Below are 27,208 nucleotides of genomic sequence, written 5' to 3' on the forward strand. Positions count from 1 at the left end.
GGGAGCCAGCATAGAAGTTGGAACATGGAGTAGAGGCACAGTGCTTTCCTTAGACAGAGGTCAAGGACATGAACTCTTGCAGAGGCAAGAGTAAGATCATGTTGTTCCATGGGTCCTTCATTCTGACGGAGCGGACTCATCTTGTATGGTGTCAAAGACGAAGGGAGCTTCGGGGCACATGCACCTTATCTCGGAGAAGCATTTGATGGAGGAACTAAGGCGACTCAATTTGCGAAGGCAAAGTTGGGTTCAGAAGGCCTTAGCACGGGGCAAGAGGACGCAGATGCGGGTGCTCTTGAAGAATATGCCACAGTGTTGTCATTCAAGTTGCTATAAAGGAGGCGGTGCGCAGCGAAGATTGTGGTAGTAGGGGTAGAGGCCCAGGATTCAGACAATGGTGCACTAATTGCAGCGAAGTTGGGGGACTTTGGGAGCTACTAGGCGACGGACTGTCCTAGAGCGGTGCTTCATCTTGGTGTGACCCAAGAGTGGGTGGATGAAAGTCGATTGCCAAAGGAGCGAACAAAATCGAAGGTGGAAGAGACCCTGCGATGTATTGGCAGAGGCCACACATGGAGGGACCACAATTCAAGTTTATCCCACAAGGATCAGAATGCAATGGAGATGTCACCAGGAGGTGACATGGTGCAGCGGATCGTGGTGGAACAGTTCGTGGCAATGCGATTCACACAACCTAGCCCCGTGAGGGACTGGATCATATGGAGGTATGATCGGGAGCTACTAGAAGCTCCACTTCGGTGAACAACATGATGGCAAGAAGGGCTATGTATTCAAGAAGTGAAGGCCATGGTACCGTAGAGGCAGGTCTTCCGTGCGTGTATCGAATTTTGCAATCGAATGAAAGCCTTGGTCATCAGCATATGGGGGCTGTGTTCCACCAAGGAAAAAGTTCGAATGCAAGTATCAGTGAGTCCCATGGGAGGGACTTGATCATGCAGAGGTATGATCGAAACAGCTGGAGAGTTGGACTGCTCCAGAGCTCATATTCGCTTAAGGGAGCCCGACAAGTCAGAGGACAAGGTCGAGTAAGCGAATGTTGCTGCCAAGGAAGCTAAGGAGAACAGAATCGGTGCAAACTCTACAACGTGATGGCAGAGGCCATGTATGGGAGTTGCAGTCTGTCTCTCCATCGACCAGACGGACTGCTTAGAGAACACAGAGGTGTTGAAGCAGGGGGGTCGAAAGGGGCGAGGAAGCGATGACGAGTCCAAAGGGACTTAGCTACCCAAAATCAAGCATCAGTTATAATGGAGGTGGACACAGAGGAGTGCCACGGAGACATTTCTACTGATCGTGAAGAAAAGGGATGCAGATGCAAGGCGACAGATAGTAGGGCCATGGGCATGACAGCGCCATGGTACCGCAGAGGCGGGACTTCCGTGAAAGTCATTGATCCCTTGCTCTCATGGAGGGAGAGCGCTTGGTTGTGAAAGGGGTCGAGGAGGTGGAGAACGCAGAGGAAATCTCTAAGTACCAAGACAAGGCTGAAGGGCAGAGGCCGAAGAACTTCGTAAGACCAGTGTCAATGTGCTTCTCATCAATATAGCCGAAAGTGAAGGACTTCGGGTCATGCAAGAGTGCATAACCAAGGAATGAAGCAGGCAGTATCCGGTGCTGTACCTTCGCTACTCAGGGGAGTAGGCGGTAGGGTTGATGGAGAAGACGGTACAATCCCAGAAGCGACCAAACCTATGAGAGAACTACTCCAAGTTGGGGTGAAAACTTCCTGCATTCCAGAAGTTCAATGGCATTGAGAAGGTGAATCACAGTAGCTAACTCAACGCAAGGAGTGCAAACACTTCAAGTACTTCAGAAGTGTGAGCAAAGAGCAGGCGAAGGCCAGTAACCAGCTCGATGCATGGAGTACAACCTCGAGGAGGCGGGCGAAGTCAAGTAACCTTTGCCTTCTCAACTCTTAAGAGAATGGGCGAAACTGAGTACTCCAATTCTCTTATCTATCCAGCAGAGGAGCTCTGCAAAAGTTCAAAGACCCTTCGAAGATAATGTAAGACAATAGTTGTCAAATCCTCACCAATGGTGATCAGTGTTACTGAGAGTAGATTGTCCGCTTCATTTCCCAACGAAATGCCAATCAAAAGCGGAAGTGATGCGAACCTACTAGGATGTGACAACTAAGTGAAAGAAGAGTTAATGAGCAAATTTTGTGGAGGAAGGACCCTAATCTTCAGAAGTTTGCGAGACGATGCTCGTTAAAAGCTCTAACAAGCATCCACCCAGTTTAAGCAACATGAGGCATTTGAGAGACTGCGCAGTAAGGATGGTCTTTTCCTTCATTTGAAGGATCCGCAGGAATCAACAAGGATCAACACAACTCAGCCAACCCCACACCGGAGTCAGAGTCATTGGTGAGTTGAAGCAGCATGGCGGATCAAAAGGTTCGACTACTCGAAAACAACAATGGAGAGCAGTTGGGAGCCAAGGGACGCATTGCAGCTGTAGCAGAAGATTGAAGACTCAGTAGAGGCAAGGAGTTGCAGTGTCGACAAAGGCTTTGACGAGGACGTCGAAGGAATAAGTGGGGGAGAATGTCACGGACAAACTTCTAAACAGGGTGTTTGATGTAATGCTTATGTATGTCCGTGTCTTTTGGTATGTTCATGCTTTGTACAACATGTAGGGGGACGACCGACGGCTTGATAGTCCCATTTTAGTTGGGTCGGTGGCCGCTTTAGGCTTGTAAATAAAGGTTGTGTCATGTGGACACGTGTGAGAGATTTTTGGTCTGTAATGGACCATTTTACCCTTTGTTGTGCAACTGTTCAAAGCTTGTAAAGTCTGTTTGTAATTTGCATTGTCTATAAAGTGTTTTTCGGAGATGTTTGCTTGTGGATCCCGAGTGAGGCCTTTTCTCTGTCCTGTTCTCTCTTTTGTGGGACCTAAGGGACCATGGGAGGCTTCGGGGAGGCTGACCTTTGCGGACGGACACGCAAGGGTGCCGCACAACTTAGGCAAAACCAGCTAAGTCCGTGACAATGGTGTTGTCAAACTCATACGGTTTCTACTCGAGTCTCGCTCTAATTGGATTCTTCCGGAAAACTCTTTCTCTCTCAACCCGAATGACCTTAGTTAGGGATTTGTCTAAGCAAGAACACATGGGATATTTCTCTCATGACGCCGAGAGTGGATGATCCTCTATCGACACTCAATAGCCCTCGTAAGATCAACTGCCACTCCCAATGACCAACTATACTAGATTTGGGACATCCAAACCTTTAAGTCTGGTATCAAAGAGTGGAGCATTCATACAAGATATCCTTAGTGTCTTAAGTCTAAGGACCAAATACACCACTAGGACTATGGAATTGCTGTCTAACAATAAGGCATCATCAACCATCCAGCATTCCGTAAGCGGATCAATCAGTGAACTTATTCTCCAATGAGAACTTGTATTGTATCCCTAGTGTCCCCACACGAGCAGTTATAAGACCAACTGCATCCATCATATAGACGAGTATACAACACATCAGTCTGTCTGATTATCATGGTGTCCCTCTTGAGTAACCTATGACCGGGATTATTTATGATCTATGTTTAAAGGTGAATCGATCTCATTATCATGATCTCATCATGATTCGATTCCCATTGCACAGATCCAAGGATATCACAATATATACATGTATATATGCAATAGTTAATATAAAGTGATAAATGTTAAAATATAATAAGCAAAAAAAGATTTTGTGTCAAGTCACACGTGTCATCACTCACGTGATTGGCTTGTTGGGCACCTATGACTAGCAGTGGTCTCATCCGCAGTTCTAAGGTACCATTCGGAGCTCTAGTTCTCTTCCAAAAGAAAAAAGATGGGAGCCTTCGACTATGCATCAATTATCGAGCCCTCAACAAAATAACGGTGAAGAACAAGTATCCAATCCCACTCATCATGGACTTGTTTGACCAATTGGACAAGGCCAAGTATTTCTCCAAACTTGACCTCCGGTCAAGGTACTAGCAAATACGCATTGCTAAAGGCGATGAAGCGAAGACTACATGTGTGACCAGGTATGAAGCGTTTGAGTTCTTAGTGATGCCTTTTGGCTTAACCAACGCTCACCAACGCTTCGGCCACATTATGTACTCTTATGAACCAATTATTCAAAGAATATTTGGATAAGTTTGTGGTCATCTACTTGGATGATATCGTCATCTACAGCCAAACGCTCGAGGAGCATGTCAAGTACTTTCAGACAATTTTCAAGGTTCTCAAGGAGAACACTTTATTCGTGAAGAGGGAGAAGTGCTACTTTGCTCAAACGAAGATCTTGTTTTTGGGGCATCGAATCAGTAGTGGCTCCATTCGGATGGACTAATCAAAGGTGCAAGCTATTGCGGAATGATGAACTCCAAAGAATGTGCTAGAGTTAAGATCCTTCATTGGTTTCGTCAACTACTATCGACGCTTCAAAGCGGGGTATTCAAACCGTGCAACTCTACTGATGGAGTTGCTGAAGAAGGAGTAGCCTTGGAGGTGGTCAGACAAATGCGAAACTGCATTCCTATATCTGAAGGTTACTGTGTTGGAAGAACTAGTGCTTAAATTACTGGACTATGGGGAGCCCTTCGAAGTCCATACAGATGCTTCAAACTTCGTTATTAGGGGAGTACTCATGCAGGAGGGTCATCCGGTGGCCTACGAGAGCCGCAAGTTCAACGAGACCGAGCGACGGTATCCGGTACACGAGAAGGAGATGACAACGGTGGTCCACTGCCTACAAGTTTGGCAACACTACCTTCTTGGATCACGATTTGTGCTGAGGATAAACAACATCGCTTTGCGCCATTTCCAAACTCAGAAAAAACTCTCTCCAAAGCAAGCACGATGGCAAGACTTCCTGGCTAAGTTTGATATGGAAATGGAGTATAATCTTGGAAAAGCAAATGTCGTGATCGATATATTGAGTCGGAAAGTGAAGCGAGTGAATGTCATACAGTTGGAGGGCAGAGGCCAAGCAAGTCAATTGCACTCCAACTTCCTTTCCAGGATCAGGGATGGATTGTATAGTGATCCCCAAGTAGTAATCTTGATGTAACTCATCAAAAAAGTTAAGACATGATGATTTTGGGTCTAGGAGGGACTCGTTTACATTAAAGGGAATAGGGTTTATGTCCCTCGAGTGGATAATTTAAGGCGTGAGCTCTTAAGAGAGTCTTACGATTCCTTTTGGGCTGGACATTTGGGCATTCACAAAACTTTGGCTCTCGTGGAGAGGGCCTTCCACTGGCCGAAGATGGGGGCTGATGTGAAGAAATATGTTCGAACGTGCCTCACTTACCAACAAGACAAGGTGGAGCAACGGAAACCGGTGGGACTTTTGAGGTCATTGCCCATACCAGAAAGGCCGTGAGAGAGCATTTTCTTGGACTTCATATCAAGCCTACTGGCAGTCGGGAGACTCGAATCGATACTTGTGGTGATCGATTGATTTTCAAAGTATGCAACTTTCATTGCTGCACCCCTACACTGTTCAATAGAGGAGGCGACTAAGCTGATGATGAAGAATATGGTCAAGTATTAGGGAGTCCCACACAATATCATTAGTGGTCGAGATGCTCGGTTCCTAGGACGATTCTTGACCGAGCTATTCAAATTGTTGGGGTCTAAGTTATACTTCTCCATAAGCCTCCAACCCCAAATGGATGACCAAACCGAAAGGATAAACTCGCTCCTAGAGTAATATCTTCGGCACTACATGAGTGCCAACCAACGAGATTGGGTGAAGCTATTGTACATAGCTCAATTCTCCTACAACTTACAGTGGAGCTCAGCGTCCAACAAGAGCCCCTTCAAGATCATTATAGGACATCAACCGTCAACTCCTCACACCTTGGCTATTGGATATACTGGGAGTAGTGTGTCAGCATATCACTTTGCAAAAGAATGACATCGAAATGCAGATATTGCGTGGGCTTACTTGGAGAAGACAACCAAAAAGATGAAGAAGTGGGCTGACTTGGGAAGACGACCATAGGAGTTTAAAGTCGGCGATTTGGTATTGGTAAAGCTCCAACCAGCATCACTCCAATTCTTTAGGAACAAAGTACACAAAGGATTAGTGCACAAGTATGAAGGGCCCTTCCCAATTATCAATAGGGTAGGCAACGTCTCCTACATGTTACAACTGCCGGCATGGCTCATAATTCATAATGTTTTTCATGCCAGCAACTTGAAGGCCTACCACTCAAATCTGCAAGATGCTTCCCGAAGTGTTCCAACTCGGCTACCCCCCACTAGAGCCTCATATGAGAAGCAAGTTAAAACCATTTTAGCATATCGCAAGATAAAGTTACCAAATGGAGCCGAGCAGACCGAGTACTTGGTGAAGTGGCGAAAGCTTCCTTGAATTGAATTTAGTTGGGAGCCCAAAGACGCCCTTCAACATGCAGTCATCAACGACTACCAATAAGCGTCGATAAGGCCGTCGACAGTTTAAGTGGGGGAGAATGTCATGAACGGTCGGCACGCACCTGCAACAACTTCGTTCAACGAACTGTTCGTCGCTTTTGTTTACATGTACATATGCTTGGCAGCATGTTTTGCCTTGGTTTTGTATTCTTTTGCTTGTAAAAATGCAAGTTCAAACGGGTTGCAGTGCTATAGTGCGACCGCCCACCGCACCAAGCAAAACAGCCCAAAATGGCTCCGTTTTTGCATGTCATAGGCTGTTTTCTACAGCCCGCTGTCGCGCGTAAAACGTTAGTCATCTCAGTACTCTGGAATCACCCGGGTGGCACCATGGGGGATAGGGCTTCGGTATAGCGTCGGGCGTTGAACAATCTTCACAAATTTGTACGTTTTCTTGACGGAAACTTGTATTCGCGTCTGGCACCCAGTGAGCAGCTGTTTGTGGACTTGCAGTTATTCGTTCAACCTTCTAAAGTCCTTGTTTTCCTCCTTTCTTTGTTTTCTCTCATGCATTCAAGGTGCTTGCTGAATTGCTTGTAAAGCTTCCCTCTTCACGAGACGTCGGGACTTGTCTGTCGCTCGTTCTTCGAACTAATCAACTTTCTCTTTTACAGGTCCTTCGAGACCTGAGTGAGGTTGCAAATTAGCTAACATTTGCGGACGCACAACGCAAGGGCACGTCAAGACTTAGGCAATCCCAACTAAGTCCGAGAAGTTGGCGCACGGGTGCTTCGCGACTTAGGCAACGCAAGCTAAGTTCGCGTCTTGACCGCAATGATGCCTCACGGCTTAGACAATTCCAGCTAAATTCGTGACAATACGGTTCGTATTCGTTGGTCAAACAGAATATCGATATCAAAATATAAAGGTACTTAAATCTTTATTGTTCGATTCGATAGTACCAAGTGGTGTAAGTTTATTAATTCTATTGTACTCTACCAGTAATGTAAGCTTATCAAAATCGGTATCAGAAAGAGACTTAAAATCCTTAGTTGCAAGCAAAGGATAGTCAATAGACATAGGAAAATATGAATATGAATCAAGCTGCTAATTGAGACAAGTCATCAGATACGTATGCACTCTAACGCAACAGAATAGAGTTATCTGAGTTCTTGGGATCAACTAACTACTACACCAAGCAAATCTATTGCTCAAAAAGAGAATAAAGCCCTTAAAACAGATGAGAGTTCAAACTACACATCCACCAACCCAGATTTAATTATGAGAGAGGAGTTGAATTCTTCATACTGCAATGAATTTTCTCACTCCATCAAGCTTTTCCCCTACTGGAAGTTACTTTAGATCCACAATATCAAGCAAATCATCTTCACCAGTGACAAGAGAAAATACTAGGCAAACACTCATGATCACACAAAGAAAAATCTCACAAGGCACATTCAAACTAGGTGCCCTCGGATGACATGGAAGTGAGTTGAATGCTGTAAGCCTCCTTGAGCTCAGCCAGCACTTCTGCTATCGTTGGTCTATGTGATGCATCCCTCTCCACACATCTTATAGCAACAGAAGCAGCCTTTTTCATGCTTTCTGGATTGAAGGCTCCCTTTATGTTTTCATCCACAATCTCAAATGAATCAGCTTGCAAATAAGGCTTTGCCTGAAAGTCGCCAATGGAAAAAGGGGAAAAAAGAAGAAGAGGATATCATAAGAGTCAATATAAACTACAAAAATCTAAAAATTTCCTGTTGCTTTTCCATTTCAAAATATGAAAGTGAAAAAAAAAATCAGAATCACAGATTTGCAGCTCTAGTGAAAATTTGATGAAGAAAAAAAAAAGTGTTATGAATTACTAAAGTGAACTTCAACTCCATGGGAATATGAATGAGGCGATACATAATGAATGATTAATGATGTTAACTGCCAAAGCTACAATTTTAAAATTAACTCAAATTTGTAGCACCGGCTACTCCATTGTTGTTTGATTAGATGTGTTCAGTAGCTTTTCTTTATTGTTTTTACTTTTTATATTTGAGGCAGAACATATGTTGTGATTAGCTTTGACCGGTGCAAAATTTGTGCATGCCTCTATTCATTTTTGTTTTCTTAGAACCGATGCACTACTTCCACATTCTACCTCTGCAATCAACATATGAACTTCATGAACCTGCAATATTTGTAGAAATTGATAATTATATTTATAGCTCATCAAACTTTACGAGTTCATGGAATGAACCACCTGAAATTTTACTTGTGTTCGCGTTATACTCATCCCATCTACAGTATCATATACTACTTCATGCTCATTTTTTAAAATCCAGAAGTAGTGGAAGGTCTTAGTAGTACTCATCCCATCTATAGTATCATATACTACTTCATGCTCATTTTTTAAAATCCAGAACTAGTGGAAGGTCTTAGTAGACTGCCTTTTGGACATAATTCACTGAAGAACAGCATTTTCACACCTTCTCTACAAAGAATTTGCTACACATTCAACCTTGTTTTAGTACTATGTCAGTATCTGTTACTCAAATGGTTCCTTCTAAAAAATAAAAATCCAATTCAGCTATAACTCAACTTTATTACGTTCTCATTAATAAATGGAGGTAGAATCTGCATCCATTGGCCATCACAAGATCTCGCATTAGTGGAAGTCTCAAGTAATAGATGTGTCCTTTTTAATCAGAAATCATTTCTAGCCTAGCAGACTACCACAAGTTATCAAATTCCCATCTACTAGTTATTTGATGTAATACATAGGCCATCCAAGATGCTCAAGTATTATCATTAAAATCCTTCTTGTAGCAGTTATTTATAAAAAAAAAGTTACAATAACAACAAAGCCGTAAGTCCCAATCATATGGAATCAACTATATGTATCTCTTGCCACCTTTGAGATCAGTAAAAAGCCATATGTTTAATTAAGTTTATAGTACTTAAATTCTATAAAAGTCTTTTTATGCCTTCCTCTATCTCTTATTGTACCATTAACATTAATTATTTCACCTCTTCTAACTGTCGCATCCGAAGATCTCTTTAACATATGTCCATATCATTTTAAATAATTTTTCTTTCATCTTATCCTTTATCGAAACGATACTCAGTTGTTCATGAATGTATGCATCTCTTTTTCTATCTTTCCTAGTAACTCACACAACCATCTTAACATTCTTATCTTAGCGATACAAATTTTTTATATATATTGTTTCTTAATTGTCCAACACTCAGATTCTATCAAGAAAAAATCCTTTATAAATATATTTATACAATAATTATTATTTTTCTAATAACAACGTCATGTAAAACAAATGCAACTTCCCACTAGTATAACAATAAAAAAAAGGTTCAAGATGATAACATGTAACTTTTTATATAAAATCATATCCAACACATCCAAAAGTAATATAGTCAATTATCACTGTAAACCTAAGCAAATTTATCTATCTAAGCTTAGTTAAATTGACAAGAGTGAAGATAGAGTACCCATAACACCAAATTGTAAGTATCTGGAGGTCCAACATGACTTAAAGGTTCACGTCCACAAATCATTTCCAACAACACGACACCAAAGCTATAGACGTCACTTTTCTCAGTTAATTGCTGGGTGGCATAGTATCTGTGCAATAAACCAATTGTAAGGATTTCAATAGGAGTGAAAATGAAGTGCCAAGTCGGAGACTTACTCAGGATCTAGGTAACCAGCTGTGCCTTTGACAGCAGTAGTAACATGAGTGGCATCTACTTGAAGCACCTGCTTTGATAGCCCAAAGTCACTGACCTTCGCATTAATTTCTGCATCTAGAAGGATGTTGCTGCACTTTACATCACGATGAATTATTCGTGGATTGCTCCCATTGTGCAGATAATCCAATCCTTGGTCAAAAGAATGATGTGAAGATGAGGTTTATATAAATTTTTATGTCATACTCATTGGTTACAGTTTATGGGAACACCACTATACCATGGAAACAGCACAATGATATCTAAAAGAGAAGAATATTTTGCAATAGTAGCATGGATTTATCAGATATTTTTCTTCCAAAATTAAATTCTGCTATCAAATTGTAAATCCTATGGTGCATAAACATGTGCAGGCATGCACATGCTATAATTTAAAGAGACAAGGTTTTGCAGCTAATATCTAGCATTGAAATAACTGGTTATAATTCAGCTATTCTTTGCTAATGTCTTTTGTGCTCTGCATTGTCATAACTTATAACTCTCCTGATAAAAGATGTAATATTTGCTGAGCTAATCAACATTGTTCAACTAATACACCAAAGTTTAAACAAAAATAGTAAGAATGACTATAACCAGTATTAATTTTGATAAGAAAATTAATCTCAGAATATCATGTTCAAGCACTCTGTGTATATATGCTTGAGAACAAAGAAAACATGTCATTACTCAAATTTCACTAATGTACAGTTCTAAATATCGGTTCATACTAATTCTGTTTAATATGAAACAATCTGAAAGGTGGGCTACATGAACGCAATATGTTAATCACTTTACTTTTGAATTAAATACAGAACTTAATACGCATAGTTTAATAGGAAAATCTACATTTTCAAAATAAATTACCAGAAATAAAGTTGATTAAGAAAAGAAGACCTTCCAAGAGTACATGCAGTATATTACATGAGTTATACTGTTTAGGACATAATGAAACAATCTGAAGGGTGGGCTACAGGAATGCAAAATATTAATAAATTTTACTTTTGAATTAACTACAGAACTTGATATGCATAGTTTAATAGGATAATCTTCATTCAAAATAAATATACAGAAATAAAGTTGATTAAGAAAAGTAGACCTACCAAGAGTACATGCAGTATATTACATGAGTTATGCTGCCAACCAAAATCTTGTATAGAGGACATAATTCAACAAAGAAAAGCCAACAAAGGAACAAGTCCTACCAAAGTTGCAAAGGTAAGGTGTGCTTGATGAGAAAAATCTTCTACAAGAAACTAGGACTGCAAAGTTCCCTTAGGTATATCCAAAACAAGCTTAAGTTTTTATAACCAGAAAATGTACTTAAATAAATAACCCAACATTATGTATACAGAAAATGTTCCACAAGTGAAAAAATATATTAAATCCTCGGTTCCTCAAGTTCTTCAAAACAAAGTTATACCAAACAGGTCCATATTGATCCATGAGGGTTCAAACTTCAAACTAGTCAGGCACACACTAATATGGACCTTGGAGGAGTAAGTATTACTTGCACTTTTTTCCTGAAAAAATTGATCTAATGCACAGATTTTTTTGCTGCAAAAATATTACAAAAGCCAAAACCAGGTCTACTCATCAGAAGGTCGTTGCACACCAAGAGTCAGTAAGCATCAACCACAAATGAGTCAACAGGCTTGTTATATGGCACCCTTATACTTGCTCATATGCCTCTTTAATTTTCTAATTCCTCACAAAATATTCCTACTTTACCTTCTTGTATTAATTGTAGACATGACTTAAAATACTGGTCAGACTAGTATGTATCCACCGATACTTACTGGTCCGACCAAACACTAGTTGTCAATTATGCAAGTCAGCACTGCTTGGTAATAGTTCATTTTAATTTCTTTTATTACTTTTTCCCATGATACGAGGAAGTATAAGCCAGTATCTTGCTTGGTGTCGTGGTACCCTAAGAGTCCAACTTGGTTATTGAAACTGGTATGAAATCTTTATTTAAAAACCTCGCATGTACATATAGAATCATATTATCACACAATCATATTATTGCATGTACAAATAGTCCAACTTGCTAGATGTGTGACACACTAACCTACTGTTGGACCTTTTTTCCACTGGAGCAAAAGTTTGGTTGTGCACTAATGTACCTTCATGAATATTCCAAATGTGCCACTTATGCAATAAAAGTGGAGGAGAAAATGTATGTAAAATTATGTCAAACAAATAAGCAAAATAGTTCCCTTAAGGATACATAATTCAACAACACATGGATTAAGAGATTCAATACCTTTTGCAGCATCCACAGCAATCTTCAACCTGCGGGCCCAATTTAAGGTTGCCCTTTTACTGTTTGAACCTGAAACATGATGAGATAAATTGAATAAAGTTATAACTGAAAAAAATCTACAGAATAAGATTCTGTAGGTTTTTCACCAACTAACATCACATTATACCATATAAATTATCAGCCAATGATCCACCAGGTAAGTACTCATAAACTAGGATTTGCTGCTTCGACTCATGACAAAATCCTTCTAATGAGACAAGGTTTTGATGCCGTACTTGAGATAAAAGATGCACCTGTAGATCCAGTGAATAAAATTTCTTGATTAAGCATGAAAATTGAAGTCCAAGAAATCATTTCGATACAGAAAAGAAAACTAAACAGATGGTGGTTTACTGTTGTGAATTACGAAGAAATGAAATGTGAACTTAGAATAAAATAACACCAGTAGTTTGATCTCAATTTAACAGTATATAGAGATCTCTATTTGAATAATAGGAAAATATCAACAAGACCTTAGTTGTACATTATTAGGCTGGTCTATATTAGGCTGTTTGAAATTAAAACGTTCTACAGGGTAACAGCCCAACATAGTCCGCCTTTGATAGGCATAATGACATATTCTACTTAGAATGTTCGATAGGAAAACAACAGTAGTTTACCACCAATAGGTGTAATTAAATATTCTTGATAGACAACACCAGTGCACTTGAACCCGAGACTCCTGCCAATTTGGGATTTGGGCAGTATCAATATACACAATCTTGCTCCTACAAGTAGAGATATTTCCATGAATTCAAACCCTGATCACTTATATCATAAAGAAGCAACCTTATTGATGTACCAAGTACCAACTACCAAGATCCATCCTCTGACTTAAAATGGCCTAATGAATTCTAAATGTCATTGGTAATTCATTGGAATGATTATGTAAGCATCTAAACAGTGTTCACGCAAACATGGATTTAAAACATCATGTGATACTCGATTAAAAAGGGAAAAACAATAATACGAACAAAAAAGAAAAAGACTCATAATTGATAGCAATAGGAGATTTTAAAGTGATCATGCTCAAGATTTTATGAATATTGACCTCATTGAAGAATGAATCAGCACCAAGCTGTGTTTTGTCAAGGCGTACTTTCACAGCTACTAGTTTTCCATCTGATATCTTTCCAAGGTATACAGATCCAAATCCCCCACTGCCTATCACATCCCTGAAGTTGTTTGTTGCAGCCTTGATCTCTTTATATGAGAATATCCTTGCTGCACTCCATCGTTGCATCTCTCTTGCTGTATCTCAATTAAGATTGGCAAAACTTAATATCTTAATCATGTATGAAGACAACAAATTGAATATAACATGCATACATGTTCTAGATATCACATCATCTTCTTTTCGCCGTCTCCTTTGCACAATCATAGCAAGTAAAATAAGCAATATTGCAAAGCATACACTTCCAATGGTGGCAATGGCAATTATTACTGTTTTGCGGTTGGAATGCAAAGGCCTCTCCATGTCAAAGACTGTCACTTGTGGAGTTGGAATGGAGGGGTGGTCCGAAAAGTTATTGCACATTGAAGAGAAGGAAAGGCACAAATTCCCTGATGTTCTGAAAGAGAGAAAGAACTTTAAAAAAATTCATTTTAATTCTTCAAATAACAGTATGAACTGTCATACCTAACTTCTAATCTTTCCTTTTTCAAAGACTGAGGTAGGACACCATGAAGCCTGTTGTTTTCCAAGTTCCTGCATAAATTGAACTTGAGACATATTGATTCAACAACAATAACAAGGGGAAAAAAGAGTTTACTTACAATAAGTGAAGGTAGTTTAAACTTCCCAAACCATCTGGTACTGCTCCCTCTAAACTATTGTTGTGCAAATCCCTTCAGAGAAAGACAAAGAAGGAGATCAACCAAGGTTACAATACCCTTTTGATTAAAACAAAAAATAGGTAAAACTTGTGCATGTTGAGTACAGACTAAAAGGATGAAAAATTCCCATTTGCACTTTTACATGTACAAAATAGAAAAACATTTAACAATTAAGTAGAAGTTTACAAGTATGGGAACTATCATTAAGGAGACCTTTGTGTAAAAATGACCTAAAATGGTCCAGCAAATCAGCTTCCAGGAAGAACTCCTGTGCATCTCTGAAGTATTTGGTAGAATAAACAAACTACATGAAGAAAGAGTAATAGAAACATATATTATAATATATTGTATTGTCCAAAAACCAGAAATGTTGAAATTCATTTCACACAAATGGAATAATAGTTACTCCATAGACAGCTAGATGGAAATGACAGCCAATCCTTATAGCATATGGCAATAGCAGAGAAAATGAGTTCCTCTTGAACCAAAAGCTTAGGAAATCTTGAGACCCTTTCTAGGACTGCTGATCCTGCATGAGCGGAACGCCATCAGGTGGTTATGTGACTAAATCCTCAGCATTAGACGAAACTTCATTAAAGAGCTCTTGATTCCTAGTTTTCCATACTTTCCAGCACAGTAGGGTATGAAACAATCCAAGATTCTTAAACGAGAAGAAAAGCATACCCATAAGCAACAAGAGAAAGATGCACCATCGGCTACAAATTCATGAAGTGTCAACTTGATACAAGTTGAAATGGGCTGAAAAGGTTTAATTGAGTTTCGAAGCAGAAGATTCAACTAAAGTACAAACCTTTTTTGAGCCATGCTTCTATCGCATTTGTTTCATGGCTCAAATCAGATGCCAATACTTCAAAAAAAAAAAAAGAGGACTAAAAGTATGTTTTCAAGCAATTGTTTCTCCCTACAAATTTCAGATCAATTTCTGGAGACATCTACTGCCACATATTGACAGATCTTATCTTATACCTAGTCTAATATTTGATACAAGACTCGTGAGCCAAGACATAAACTCCTTTAACTGATGTACAACCAAAGCAGTGCAATATTCATGCCACTTTGACATTTCTGAAACAATCATGAATCAGTCAATATTCCAGCCACATAGGTTTAAGTAGCTTAAAGATCATACAGAGGTTCCTAAAAACCTCGAAGGGTCTCACCAATCTTAGGGAAAAATAATAATCAACAGCTGGAAAATATTATTTTAGCTTAAAATGGTATTTGAATAGCACGCAATCTATGCCATAGGAATACTAGTTAAGCTCAAGACATAATTCAGGTGGTGGCGTATTCTACTCGAATTGATCGCTTATGTGATCTATGATGTCTTCTAGATGAAAAGATTACCAAACTAACAATGTCCATAAAGTTACCTTCTCCAATCACATATGGTACAAAAAACTTACAGTATCTGAAGGCTGACCATGGTGTTGAAGTCAGAGCCAAATGAAGTTAGTTTGTTGAAGCTAAGGTTCCTGCAAACATGTTTCCTATATCATATTTTATATAATATAAAGATTAAAAGGCAGGAAATAGAACAAACAAAAATGTGTAGCTCAATCTGGAAGAAAAAAGAAATTACAAGATTTCCAGCTTCTGCAGGGTTCCCAAATTTGTAATTTCTCCAGCAATGGATGTGTTATGTAGATCTCTAGAATAATTTGTGACCAATTAGATAATAAAAAAGAAAAGAAAAGGACTGAAAATAGCAGGTTGATCAGTATGTTACAATATTTTAAGGTCAAGGAGATCCCCAAATGTTGGTGTGATTGCTCCCAAGTCCATATCAGAAAGCTTCCTGAACTCATCAGCAACAAGATTACAGATGAACAGGAAACTCAAGAAATTTCATAAGCTGGATATATAGATAACTCACAATGAAGTGACCAGGTTTCCGTCACAGCCCACATGCATCCATGGTTTCGGAGAGCACGGATCATCTTCCCAACCAAAGTCGAAACCAGTCGATTGCCTAATTACCTGAAGCGCAGAAACTGCGCTGCAGAAGCTGGAATTACATCCTCCATTACACATTCGTGATATAAACATAACAATCAGGTGCTTTTGAAACCACCTGTGGTTGTGGAGCATTCCACGGGCACCTCCAAAACTTCATATATTTCAATTCCATTCACTTGAGGGTAGAAGCTGTTGTTCCGAAATGTGATGTTCAAGCTTTCAATCTTCTTCCCCATGAAGAAGATGGAACCAACTTCCCCATGTTCGACTGTATAATCCGAGTGGACCACGTCTCCATTGATCAAAACATCAAACGAGGACGAAACAGGCATGATTCCGGCGAAGTATAGGGCGACATAGTAGTCACCGAGCTTGTCAAGTGGGAAATTGTAAGTCAAAGCAGTCTTTCTTGCCAAAACCCTTGCGGTCTGGAGAACAGAAGCAGGGGGGTTCTCCTTAATGCCTGTGAGATCGAAGGAAACTGGAATGTGGAAGGCTGCCGCCAAATGGGATGGCGAGAAGCCCTCATCAGCATCCCACAGCCGGTCATGGTAATCGAGTGGATACCTGTTTGTCCATGAAACAGCAGAAATTGACCTGAAGAGCACAGGAGGCCTAATCGTGGGCAAGCAACAGGGATCACATAAAGCGCCATGGAATTACCTCAATGGTTCATCGTCGACGTATCCACAATTTATCCTGAATCGCTTCCTCAATAGATTATCCCCAAATTCTTGCAATCGAGTTCCATAAGCACGCTCAGGAAGCGGGCGGACTTCCAGAGAAGAGATAACAGGGGAGCCGCCGCCAGCAACCGAGTGCAAACAGAACGGCAGAGCTGCACCCTTCTCCCTCCTCCACACGAACTCCTCCACCCACGGATCCGCTTGGCTGAGATTCACAAATCCGGCGATGGCCCTGCCGAGCGACACGGCGAACACCGGAGGCCGATGCATCCCGTCGTAGTTCCCGTAAACGAACCGAGGCCTGACCAGAACGAGGGGCAGATTGCCGACCGGCAGCCTGAAGCAGGCACGGCTTCCCGGACCGGAGTCGGCGAAGAAACGCAACGGCAGCTGGGACGTGGAGCCACCCTGCACAAAGTTGGCCGCGGTGGCGTTGCCGGCGGTCACGTAGGGGCCGTCGGGAACCCATGAGATGTTGTTGCCGGAGTCGACGAAGCTCGTCGATCCTCCGCAAGAAAGGCTCAAGAAACCTGGTCTCGTACAGGCAAGGTATGAACTTGTCAGCATCAGCCAAGAAGGCACAGTAAGAGATGGAGTTGGAGCTCACCGGGGGGATCAGCAGAGGCCAACAAGACAGAGACAGAGAGGCCATGGACGAGGAGCAAAGCAAGTGAAGGGGAACAGCGAGTCACTGTCATCGCTCACCACCTTGAGCAAGTCGGCAGTCGACTATCGACAGGCATGGAAGTACGAGTGAGAGGAGCGGGATATAAGAAGCAGGAGAAGAGTGGGATGCATTTCTTTCTTGCTTTTGGCTTGCTTTCCTTGAGGAGCAAGGGTTCAGGTGAGGGAGCGGAGAGAGGTGGTGGGCATAGCCGCCATGATGGCAAAGGAAGCAAGCAATCCATGCATGCGAGGAAAGGGAAGGACACGCGTGGTGGGAACGTGATAATATGAGGCGGAATAGACGGTGGCGAGATTGGAGGAGAGAAAGAAAGGTTCAGGGAATTGCAAGAATTCTTCCAAATCATCCATCGATCGCTCAATCCATTTCATTTCTTATCTGACCAACATCATCATCATCACTGCAAACACCCCCTTTCGATCGAAAGGACCATTAGACTGCAAACACCCCCTTTCGTATGGCCCATTCCATTGATAGTGCTGTCACTTGAACTATGGTCTTCACCCTAAACCTTCTGAAACTTCTCATCATCACCCTCTTCAATCCAGTATATGGTTCCGAGATCCAGTGCTGCAGTAGTTGAGGTGCCGAATGGGCTCATCAATCTCCTCCTGCTTGTTCGTCACAAAGCCCCCAAGACCGACTATTGGCTCCCCTAGTGGCTTCACGCCCACCAGCACAAAGCTCAGAGGCTTCGCCGACCAGTTCCACACGCTGAGACCGTAAGGGTCGCCGAAGCCGGGGTGATGGACTTGGGCACCGGGGATGAGCGTGAAGTCCAGGTACAACGTTGGAGCTCCGGTGTGCACCGGGGAGCTCATGCTACTCGGACGTCGACTCCGTCTTTCTGCACCCTGCTGTTGTCTTTGCTGTCTATCTTCTGGCATCGAGGTTCCGTCCTTGTAAATGTTCAGCACAAAGAGAAGATGAGAAGAAGGCGGAGAAGAGGGAGTAGTGAGGAAGGTGTTACAGTGTGTCTTTGAGGAGAGATTGATCGATCCACAGCGTGAGTCCAACGTTCCTCGCCTCTCCCGTCGTTCCTCTTCCAGCAGACATCCACCGAGGAAGAAAACACAGCAGACATTTCGTCAAGCACAGAAGTGACATGGGCTAATGGCAGCCTGAGAGAGTCGTACGTGCACGTCGCCGGCTCTCACAATGGATTTGTGCCCGGTGAAACCTTGGAGATGCCATGCATGTTATATCCACATTTCACGTAAAGCTTTAATCCGATGAGTACACATATATAGCAAGCTTAAAACTTAATTAGCATAATAAGTGATTGATGAGAGGTTGATTAATCTTACCATGTTAAGTATTTAAAGATATTTTGAATTAGAATATAAAGATGCAGTAACCTATTAGGTGATAGTGGATATTTAAAATATTAATTAATATAAAGATGCAATAAAATATTATACACTATTATGTGTTCATTATTTGATAGTAAATAAAAATATATATACCAAAATTATTATTATTATTATTATTTAAGTTCAGTGTGTATGGAGAAAAACCTACTATGGAATTGAATTACTTCAATTGATGTCGGATCTCAAAGAGAAGAGATCTTTGAAAAACAAGTTCTAATGATCCAATATGTAATCAAACTTATTCAAAAGTTCATGCTTTTCTATATTTCCTTGAAAAGGAGATAAAACTATCTATGCCATTTTAAACAAGGCAAATTACATATAAAAATAAATATAACAAATATTATTTATATCTAGAGCAAAAAAAAAATCTAATATTAAATTTATAGAGAATTAGAAACAAAACAAATTAAACACGATACCATTAATATGTTAAATAATAAAATAATGTGTTTTATTAGAAATAATATACCATTATTTGCTATGAATAATATTTTTTTAGATAATATCGAGAGGCAGTGTAGAAAATAAGTTTTCGCGTGAAATAATATATTGCAAAAAGTTTAAATAACTATAGGCTTATTATTATTTTTAAGTTCCAATAATTACCGATATCCCTCTATATATATTTTCTATCACATAGGTGTTGTTATAGGTTTGACGTAAGCAGATCATCTCATGACATGTTATTGCTAGTGCTGCTGTTCTGAGACATCATCTCCACCAAGTCCATCTCCGGCTTCACGTCCTCGTACGACTGCGGTGTGGCGACGATGTCATCCCAGTACTCCATCTCCATCTCCATCTCCAAGCTCTTGTCAACGCCTAGACCACAGCCGAGCTGGTCGAACAGGTGGCCGACATCGTACCCCTCAGCCGGGACCTTCTCCTCGTCCTCAAACAGCAGGCTGACCATGACGTCGCTGAAGTCGCAGGCAGGGACTAAGTGGTCGTCGCCGTCCCGGTAGGCATCTGCGGCCGTGCTGGGCTCCTCGGCGGGCATGGCGCTCACGGTGGATTTGGAGCTGTTGCCGGGCTTGCGCTTTCTTGTCGAGGGTGCGGGGCTGAGTGCCAGGCTTTTGATGTAGTTCTGCAGGAGCATGCCGGACTTGGGGTTCCTGGTGTTGCGGCACCGCCGTCTGGCGAACTGCCTTCGCTTGGTTGCATTCCAGTGGTTCTTGATGGAGTTCTCAGTCCTGCCCGGGAGCCTCTTGGCGATCTCAGCCCACTTGTTGCCGATTTCGGAGTGAGCTTGGATCAGTATCTTGTCCTCCTCCTCGCACCATGTATCCTTCTGCATGAAGGAAGAAATAGTGCATTTTTAGGCACTGATACAGATTATTCAGTAAAAAGGTCCCAACTAGATCATAATTAATCCTCATTTAACTTAGATATAAAATATATTTTCTTGATTTTTTTAGGTTGATCTCTTTCATAGTTAAAGCTATTTAAAAATATCATCACAAATAGTAAAGCAAATTATGGCTTTTTTTTCTGTTGCCAAATAAAAAGAGTTTAGACATTATATTAACTAAACCTCTTAATTAGGGTGTGTGTAGTAGTTCTGGTGGAATATGAGAGAGAGAAGAGAGCTCACAAATGTACTTAAAGTTGAGTACTAAATACTATACCATTTTAATGAAGTCAACCATAAAGATGGGGGTTACAATAGCAATTTATGCTTGTTTGACCCAAAAATTGATGTCATTCATCAACACATTAACTCACTCCAACGTGAGAAAAATCCTTGTACTCTCCCTAGTTGGTAAAGCAACCTTAATTTACACTCATTAATTCATTATAAATTGAGTAGAATCCTAATACTGTTCCTATGTACTAAAGCAAACTTATTTTAATATATTTAATATATATGAACAGGGAATATCATCTTTTTTTCCTTGAAAATAGCCTAGACCTCTTTGATGAAAAGAGTGAAGGTGATGAAATGTGTTGTTTTCATGACTAAACTATAAAAAGAGTAATATTAGTACAGCACCAAACCCATCCTCTACTTAATTTAATGTTTATAAAAAAATATTTTCAAATTACTATTCTACCAGAAGAATTGAAGTAACAATTTTGATTTATGAATTAAGTAATTTATATATAGATCATATATACAAAAAGGGAAAACAAGAAAGATACATAACACCACAAGTTTCTAATGATGCATACTAGAACAACTGGGACAAAAAAAATGCAGATGGGTAGTGAAAACCTTGATGTTAGGCCTCAGATGGTTGTGCCATCTCTCTCTGCACTGCTTTCCTATTCTTCCATGTAACATCTGAGCAATGTGAGACCACTTTTTCAGTCCATACTGTTCCACTAGTCTTATCAACAACCTGCAAGAAATATCCATGTTGTAATCTTTTACAAAAACAACGAGACATACTCTTTGAGAAAGAGAAAGGAGCAAAAAAGGAAGAAAGAATGCCTGCCTGTCTTCTTCGAGGGTCCATTGGCCTTTAACCACGTTGGTTTTCTTCTGTGCTTTACCACCATTTCTTCTTGCGGACATAGACTTCCTATTCATCTCGACTTCCATCTGAGGATGATGGTTGATGACACTGAGCTCGCCGGGGCATCTGCAAGCAATGGGAGGCTCAAAGGTGTGAGCCATCGAAGCTATGCTAAGATTAGGCTGTGTGACACAGAATGGCAACACCACATCCTGGATGTCTTCAGTTGGGACCCTGGACTCTATGCTGTCATATGGTGGAGACAACTTGTCAGGGAAGTAGCCATCAAAACCATAGGGGAAGCCATTAGCTACTTTGTCAAATGGATCAGCACAAGCTTCTGGGAAGAGTCCGTTGCTCATGTTGACTTTGAAGCTCCCAAAATCCATTGGAAAGAGAGAAAGAGAGCGAGGGAGAGATGTCTTCTAGGACATGGATAGCATGTATCCAAAGGACAATGAGATTAAAACTAATGCAAACATTTGTATGTGGTGTAATTAGGGTGCAGTCAATAAAGGATGTTACCTTATCTGGAGAACAAGGGAATTAAGCTGCTTTAATAGCGTTGTTAATAGCACAAATTAGTTCATTAAGAAAGTTAGAAGACCGTGTTAATTAGTTGTCAGTTATCCAATTTACTCCAGAAAACATGAGAAACTGAGGGAGGATAGCTTTCATCTTGCTTGAGACGACATCAAAATATGCAGAGAGTAGTCTCTTGATAAGCAAGATGACTAAATCCAAGCATTTACAACCCTAAAAGGAAAGAAATCAAGTAATATTCCCTCCCTTCTTGTGAAGTCCTTCAAATGACAATTCAATTGCTTTATTCTTTTCAGCAGCATCGACAAACATGAACACAGGAGAAAGTTAAAGCATCATCTACACATCTTTTTTCTTTAGGTAAAAGGAAAATGTAAGATAATAAAACTTGATGGTAAGTGTCACACTCACAAAATATTAGAAAATCAATTTATTTTCTTATCAAAGAAAGATGAGTTCAAAAACAATATGACAATAACATCTGGTAATCTCAGCCAAAAAGTGATTAACTGTATCAGGCCAGCAACACTTCACTATACTTGCAAATTGTAACAAAGCTAATCAAAAGGTTTGGATAATCTCATGATAATCTATAAAAAGGAGAATTTTCCACAAAAACTTGCGATAGCTAGGATCAACACAGATAAGTGTCAGTATGACAATTAAGCTAGAGACAAGAAGGGGTCTTTACACAACAAAGGATAAATACACCAAACAAAGATTTACATCTGTGGTCTCTCAAATTAAATGAACAAATCACTTCCGGATATGAACAAATTCTGTAAGGATCATGTCTTAAAATTCAAGTCATAACATAATTAAGAATCTTTAGGTATATTTTTGGTCTACTAAATGCACTCAGAATATGAATGTATAATGTTATAGCTAGTGTTTTGCTATTTATGCACATGAAGGATTAAATATACTGAAACCATTATTAAATTTAAGCTCAAAATGGTCACTAATGTATATCAGAATTGGTTTTTAACCAAGGGTGGGGTCACATTGGATCCAATATTTTGTTGAAGAAAGTGAACCAAAGAAGTTCTATTATCCCACAATGACCTAGTTTTTATACTGAATTATATTTGAACATTCAAGAGCCATTAGACTCCTTTCTGCATATACCAACACTTCAGAAGATTGAAAATATAAACAAGTATAATTTACATAATATGGGTAATTTCATTCAACATCTTTAATCAAATAAAACAAATGGAGTACCAACATAATTAAGAATCTTAAGGTATATTCTTGGTCTACTAAATGCACTCAGAATATGAATGTATAATGTTATAGCCGGTGTTTTACTATTTATGCATATGAAGGATTTGTCGAAGAAAATGAACCAAAGAAGTTCTATTATCCCACAATGACCTAGTTTTTATACTGGATCATATTTAAGCATTCAAGGGCCATAAGACTCCTTTCTGAATATACCAACACTTCAAAAGAATGAAAATATAAACAAGTATCATTTACATAATATGGGTAATTTCATTCAACGTCTTTTATCAAATAAAACAAATGGAGTACAAACAAAACAAATGCAAAACCATCTATTACCATCTTAGATCTTTTTTTTCCTATTTCTGCAATTATCCTTTCTGAGCTATCAGTTTATAAGCAGACTTTCTTGTGGAAGATTATCCTTTTTCTCATAAAAATTGAAAGTGGAGCAAAATATATATATTTACTCATACCTGAAATCAAAACCAAGCACCCAATGTTTAAAGAAAACAAATTGAACTAAACTGAACTCTTTCAGTTTGATTTCTTAATTTTTCATGTTGGTTGCATAAACCTAAACCATTCCCTGGAATAAATAATCCAACTTCATGGTCTAACAATTGACCAAGACCACATACAATGTCTGATCCTCTCCAATCTAAATGAGTGACATAAATAATGTATTGGGAAGGTGAAACTTATTGAGAATAATAAGGAATACCCTGTTTCATTGTCTTGCAACCTTCCTCATTTCAAAGGCTGCATGTAACATTTCATTCCTCATAGAATCAAGGTTTGATGGACTTGTTCATTCTTTCATCAACTAAATAAAAGGTTATGATCAGCATCTACAGATTTCATGGACCAAAATTGCTCCATAAGTTCAACTATCATCCTTTTTTAAGTTGGATGCATCTGATTCTGCATAGCATTGCCATTCGTTTTTCACTACATGATGCTTAGGCTTGAGATAATGTCTTTAGCTAAGCAAATTATAAAATATAAGTCTTTCTGTTAAATTTCATATTTACTTGTAATTTCATTTAAATCAAGCCAGTGTACTAGATAATTTCAGTATATAAATGTGTGCATATCCACATGTGTAATATAACATTTTTTGAATTGATGTGTATCTGTAGTATAGGCACAAATCAGATAAAAGTTCTAAAATTTTAGAATCCAGGGTTTTTACTGGGCATGATTTCTGAATTAAAAGAATAAACCATCTTTTTCATCCACTGAAACAAATGTAAGTGATTATTTACAGAATGATACCCTCACCTATGATTGTTGTGCACTACTAGCCTCATGACAATGTACCTGCAGAAGATTTCCAGTACCTTGAACTTAAATATCTATGATTGTTGTGCACTACTAGCCTCATGACAATGTACCTGCAGAAGATTTCCAGTACCTTAGAACTTAAATATCTTTGAAATATAACTTCAACTTATTTATCTCATATGAATTGCTTCCTATTATTACCCTGTCATATATATGCACGCGCACACACACACACAAGTTTAATGATGCATAGTGCTTTCTTTTCCCAAAGTGATCAACATTCTACTTGATGTGACCCAATTTAGTCAGCTTTTCTTAGGCTGTCAAACCAAGTATATGGATAGACCAAATAGAACATTCCTCCAATTGTGAACTCTCCCAGTAGCTTCAAATCCAAGAAGACTGATTTAGAAGACTTTCCCTTGGGATCACCATTGCAAAAAGCATTTTGAACATCAAATGGTATTACTACCAGGAAAAGTAAACTGCTAACAGTAAGATAACTCTTTTAGTTTATTTTGACAATAAGAACAATGGTTTCCTTATATTCCATAGTAGATCAATCATAATCCAAGCTGGCTTTATACCTCAGAAAGAAAAATCATGGTATAGATATATCGAGTCCCAGGTCTTGATGAACAGAAAGAAAACAAGATAGCCCATAAAAAAGAAGTGGAAAATATATAAGTATAACAGTTATATAAAGAAACATGATGCTTTGTGCATGTAATCTTCCTAAGAGTAAATATCTACAAAGTAAGAGAATTATACTCCCTGATAGAGGATTGTGTAACCTAACTAATCTGGCAAATAAATATTAGGTTGTTCAGAAGAATTCATAACCTAAATCTGGCAACTCAGCATTATGCTAAGATACATACAGAATCATCATCACCAATCTTCTTCTGGAAGACTGGAACATGCTAGGAATTTCCACACTTTAGATGCAAGCACAACAGTACCAGTAGTATTTTCTGATGGATCACTTATAGCATTCTCATCTCTAGGCACATCTAGATTATGAACTAATGATGATAATGAGACAACATGATGAAGAGAAGCTTGAAACCAGAGCTACCAATTGTTGTAGGAGAAGGAATGCATCCACAATCCTTCTCTCCTGAAAAGGACATGGAATTGAGGAAAAATCAAAACCCAATTAAAAAATTATGCCCTCAAAAGTTCTTGGATTAGGGTTAAGTGCCAGTATATACAAATGTAATTAACCATAATTGGCTATCTAAAGTTTGAGTTTGCTACTATAAAATTATACTAAGAAATTGGACACTTACTTGATTCTCCATCATTTATTATGTGAATATTTTAATACCAGCCATGTTGTGCAGTCAAATATACTCAAACAAAAACTGTGCAATTCCCTTATCATTATTTGGTGCTTTCAGCATGTTACTCTTTCTAAAAGATAATGCATATTTTATGAACTAAAGGATCGTCACTCCAATTCTTGTAACACTGATCTCAAAAATTTTATGCATACACAAGTCCAAGTTGTTTGCATTGTGTCATTATCATCAATAAATTGTCTCACAAGTAATCAATTTGTCTAGAAGTGCTAATTGATTCCTCCAGAACTCTCTATTTAGCTTTACAGAACCTCTTAAAAATCAGTTATATATTTTAGTAATGAAATATGTTCTGTTATTTAGTACTGCATCAATGTGTGTTCATGTCATGTTCAAATCAGTGTTATCAACAGAATTTACATATTAACTACAGGGAACATGCTTGGCAACTTCAGTAGCAAATATTAAACATGTGGAGAACATTGACTAGCGTGTAACTAGATGTGAAATTATCAATTCCTACAGTATCATTCAGAGACATCAGATGTATAAGGTAATACTTCTTGCAGTATTACTTAAGAAATTGTGTATAAGGTAATACTTCTATTCTCATGATCAAAACATTTTTATGAATATACATTTCTTGCAGTTTTCATCTTGAAGTTACTACTCCAACGTACAAAAATAGGAAACCAAAACTAAGGTATAGATCACAAAGTTCATCCAAAACATGTTTGACATATGACATGTGTAAAGTTTATTAGAAATATTAACCAGTACAAGCATAAAATTCTAGATTATCCAAAAAGAGTACAATCCAAAATAGTCTCATGGATTGTGAAGCTTGTATTTTTTGCAAAATAAAGATTAGACACTTGTGTTCATGTGATTTGCGTGCACAAAATATCTATGGACAAAAATAGGAAACCAAAACTAAGGTATAGATCACAAAGTTCATCCAAAACATGTTTGACATATGACATGTGTAAAGTTTATTAGAAATACTAACCAGTACAAGCATAAAATTCTAGATTATCCAAAAAGAGTACAATCCAAAATAGTCTCATGGATTGTGAAGCTTGTATTTTTTGCAAAATAAAGATTAGACACTTGTGTTCATGTGATTTGCGTGCACAAAATATCTATGGACAAAAATAGGAAACCAAAACTAAGGTATAGATCACAAAGTTCATCCAAAACATGTTTGACATATGGCATGTGTAAAGTTTATTAGAAATATTAACCAGTACAAGCATAAAATTCTAGATTATCCAAAAAGAGTACAATCCAAAATAGTCTCATGGATTGTGAAGCTTGTATTTTTTGCAAAATAAAGATTAGACACTTGTGTTCATGTAATTTGCATACACAAAATATCTGTGGACAAAAGTACACACCTC

At 39.0% G+C, this 27,208-nt stretch overlaps 2 protein-coding genes across 5 annotated transcripts in view; both read right to left on the reverse strand.

Moving 5' to 3' along the window:
- Positions 1–7,474: 7,474 nt before the first annotated feature.
- On the reverse strand, positions 7,475–18,061 carry LOC135607909 (probable LRR receptor-like serine/threonine-protein kinase At5g48740). The gene is made up of 16 exons (XM_065100127.1): positions 17,535–18,061; positions 16,905–17,457; positions 16,357–16,808; positions 16,159–16,276; positions 16,012–16,080; positions 15,865–15,933; positions 15,689–15,757; positions 14,202–14,273; positions 14,065–14,133; positions 13,755–13,996; positions 13,477–13,676; positions 12,553–12,679; positions 12,387–12,455; positions 10,084–10,273; positions 9,884–10,016; positions 7,475–8,060 (listed from the first exon to the last, which is right to left on the reverse strand). Exons 1-16 carry the CDS (start codon positions 17,623–17,625, stop codon positions 7,848–7,850), a joined length of 2,736 nt encoding a protein of 911 aa, XP_064956199.1. The 5' UTR covers positions 17,626–18,061; the 3' UTR covers positions 7,475–7,847.
- Positions 18,062–19,555: 1,494 nt separating this feature from the next.
- The window catches only part of LOC103979625 (transcription factor MYB98), an 8,953-nt gene continuing 1,300 nt past the window's right edge, over positions 19,556–27,208 (reverse strand). Inside the window, exons 2-5 of one of the 4 annotated variants that reach the window (XM_065100130.1) lie at positions 24,502–24,614; positions 21,427–21,573; positions 21,204–21,330; positions 19,556–20,279 (exon numbers count right to left, since the gene is read on the reverse strand). In XM_065100130.1, the coding sequence (XP_064956202.1) occupies positions 19,662–20,279; positions 21,204–21,330; positions 21,427–21,573; positions 24,502–24,530 (921 nt within the window). In that variant the 5' untranslated portion in view covers positions 24,531–24,614 and the 3' untranslated portion in view covers positions 19,556–19,661. Of the gene's footprint in view, positions 20,280–21,203; positions 21,331–21,426 lie in introns of all 4 variants that reach the window. The other 3 variants (XM_065100129.1, XM_009395793.3, XM_065100128.1) reach the window with 3 other exon arrangements.

This window comes from Musa acuminata, chromosome BXJ2-3 (genome assembly GCF_036884655.1).
Source record: "Musa acuminata AAA Group cultivar baxijiao chromosome BXJ2-3, Cavendish_Baxijiao_AAA, whole genome shotgun sequence".
Classification (NCBI taxonomy): Eukaryota; Viridiplantae; Streptophyta; class Magnoliopsida; order Zingiberales; family Musaceae; genus Musa; species Musa acuminata.

Bases quoted from the DNA above. Each gene is read 5' to 3' on its own strand.
- LOC135607909 (XM_065100127.1), bottom strand. From the start codon at position 17,625: ATGACAGTGACTCGCTGTTCCCCTTCACTTGCTTTGCTCCTCGTCCAT. The intron at 16,081-16,158 runs GTGAGTTATCTA...TGATGAGTTCAG, and splicing joins GGAAACCTGGTCACTTCATT to GAAGCTTTCTGATATGGACT. The intron at 12,456-12,552 runs GTATAATGTGAT...ATCATGTTTCAG, and splicing joins ATTGGCTGATAATTTATATG to GTTCAAACAGTAAAAGGGCA.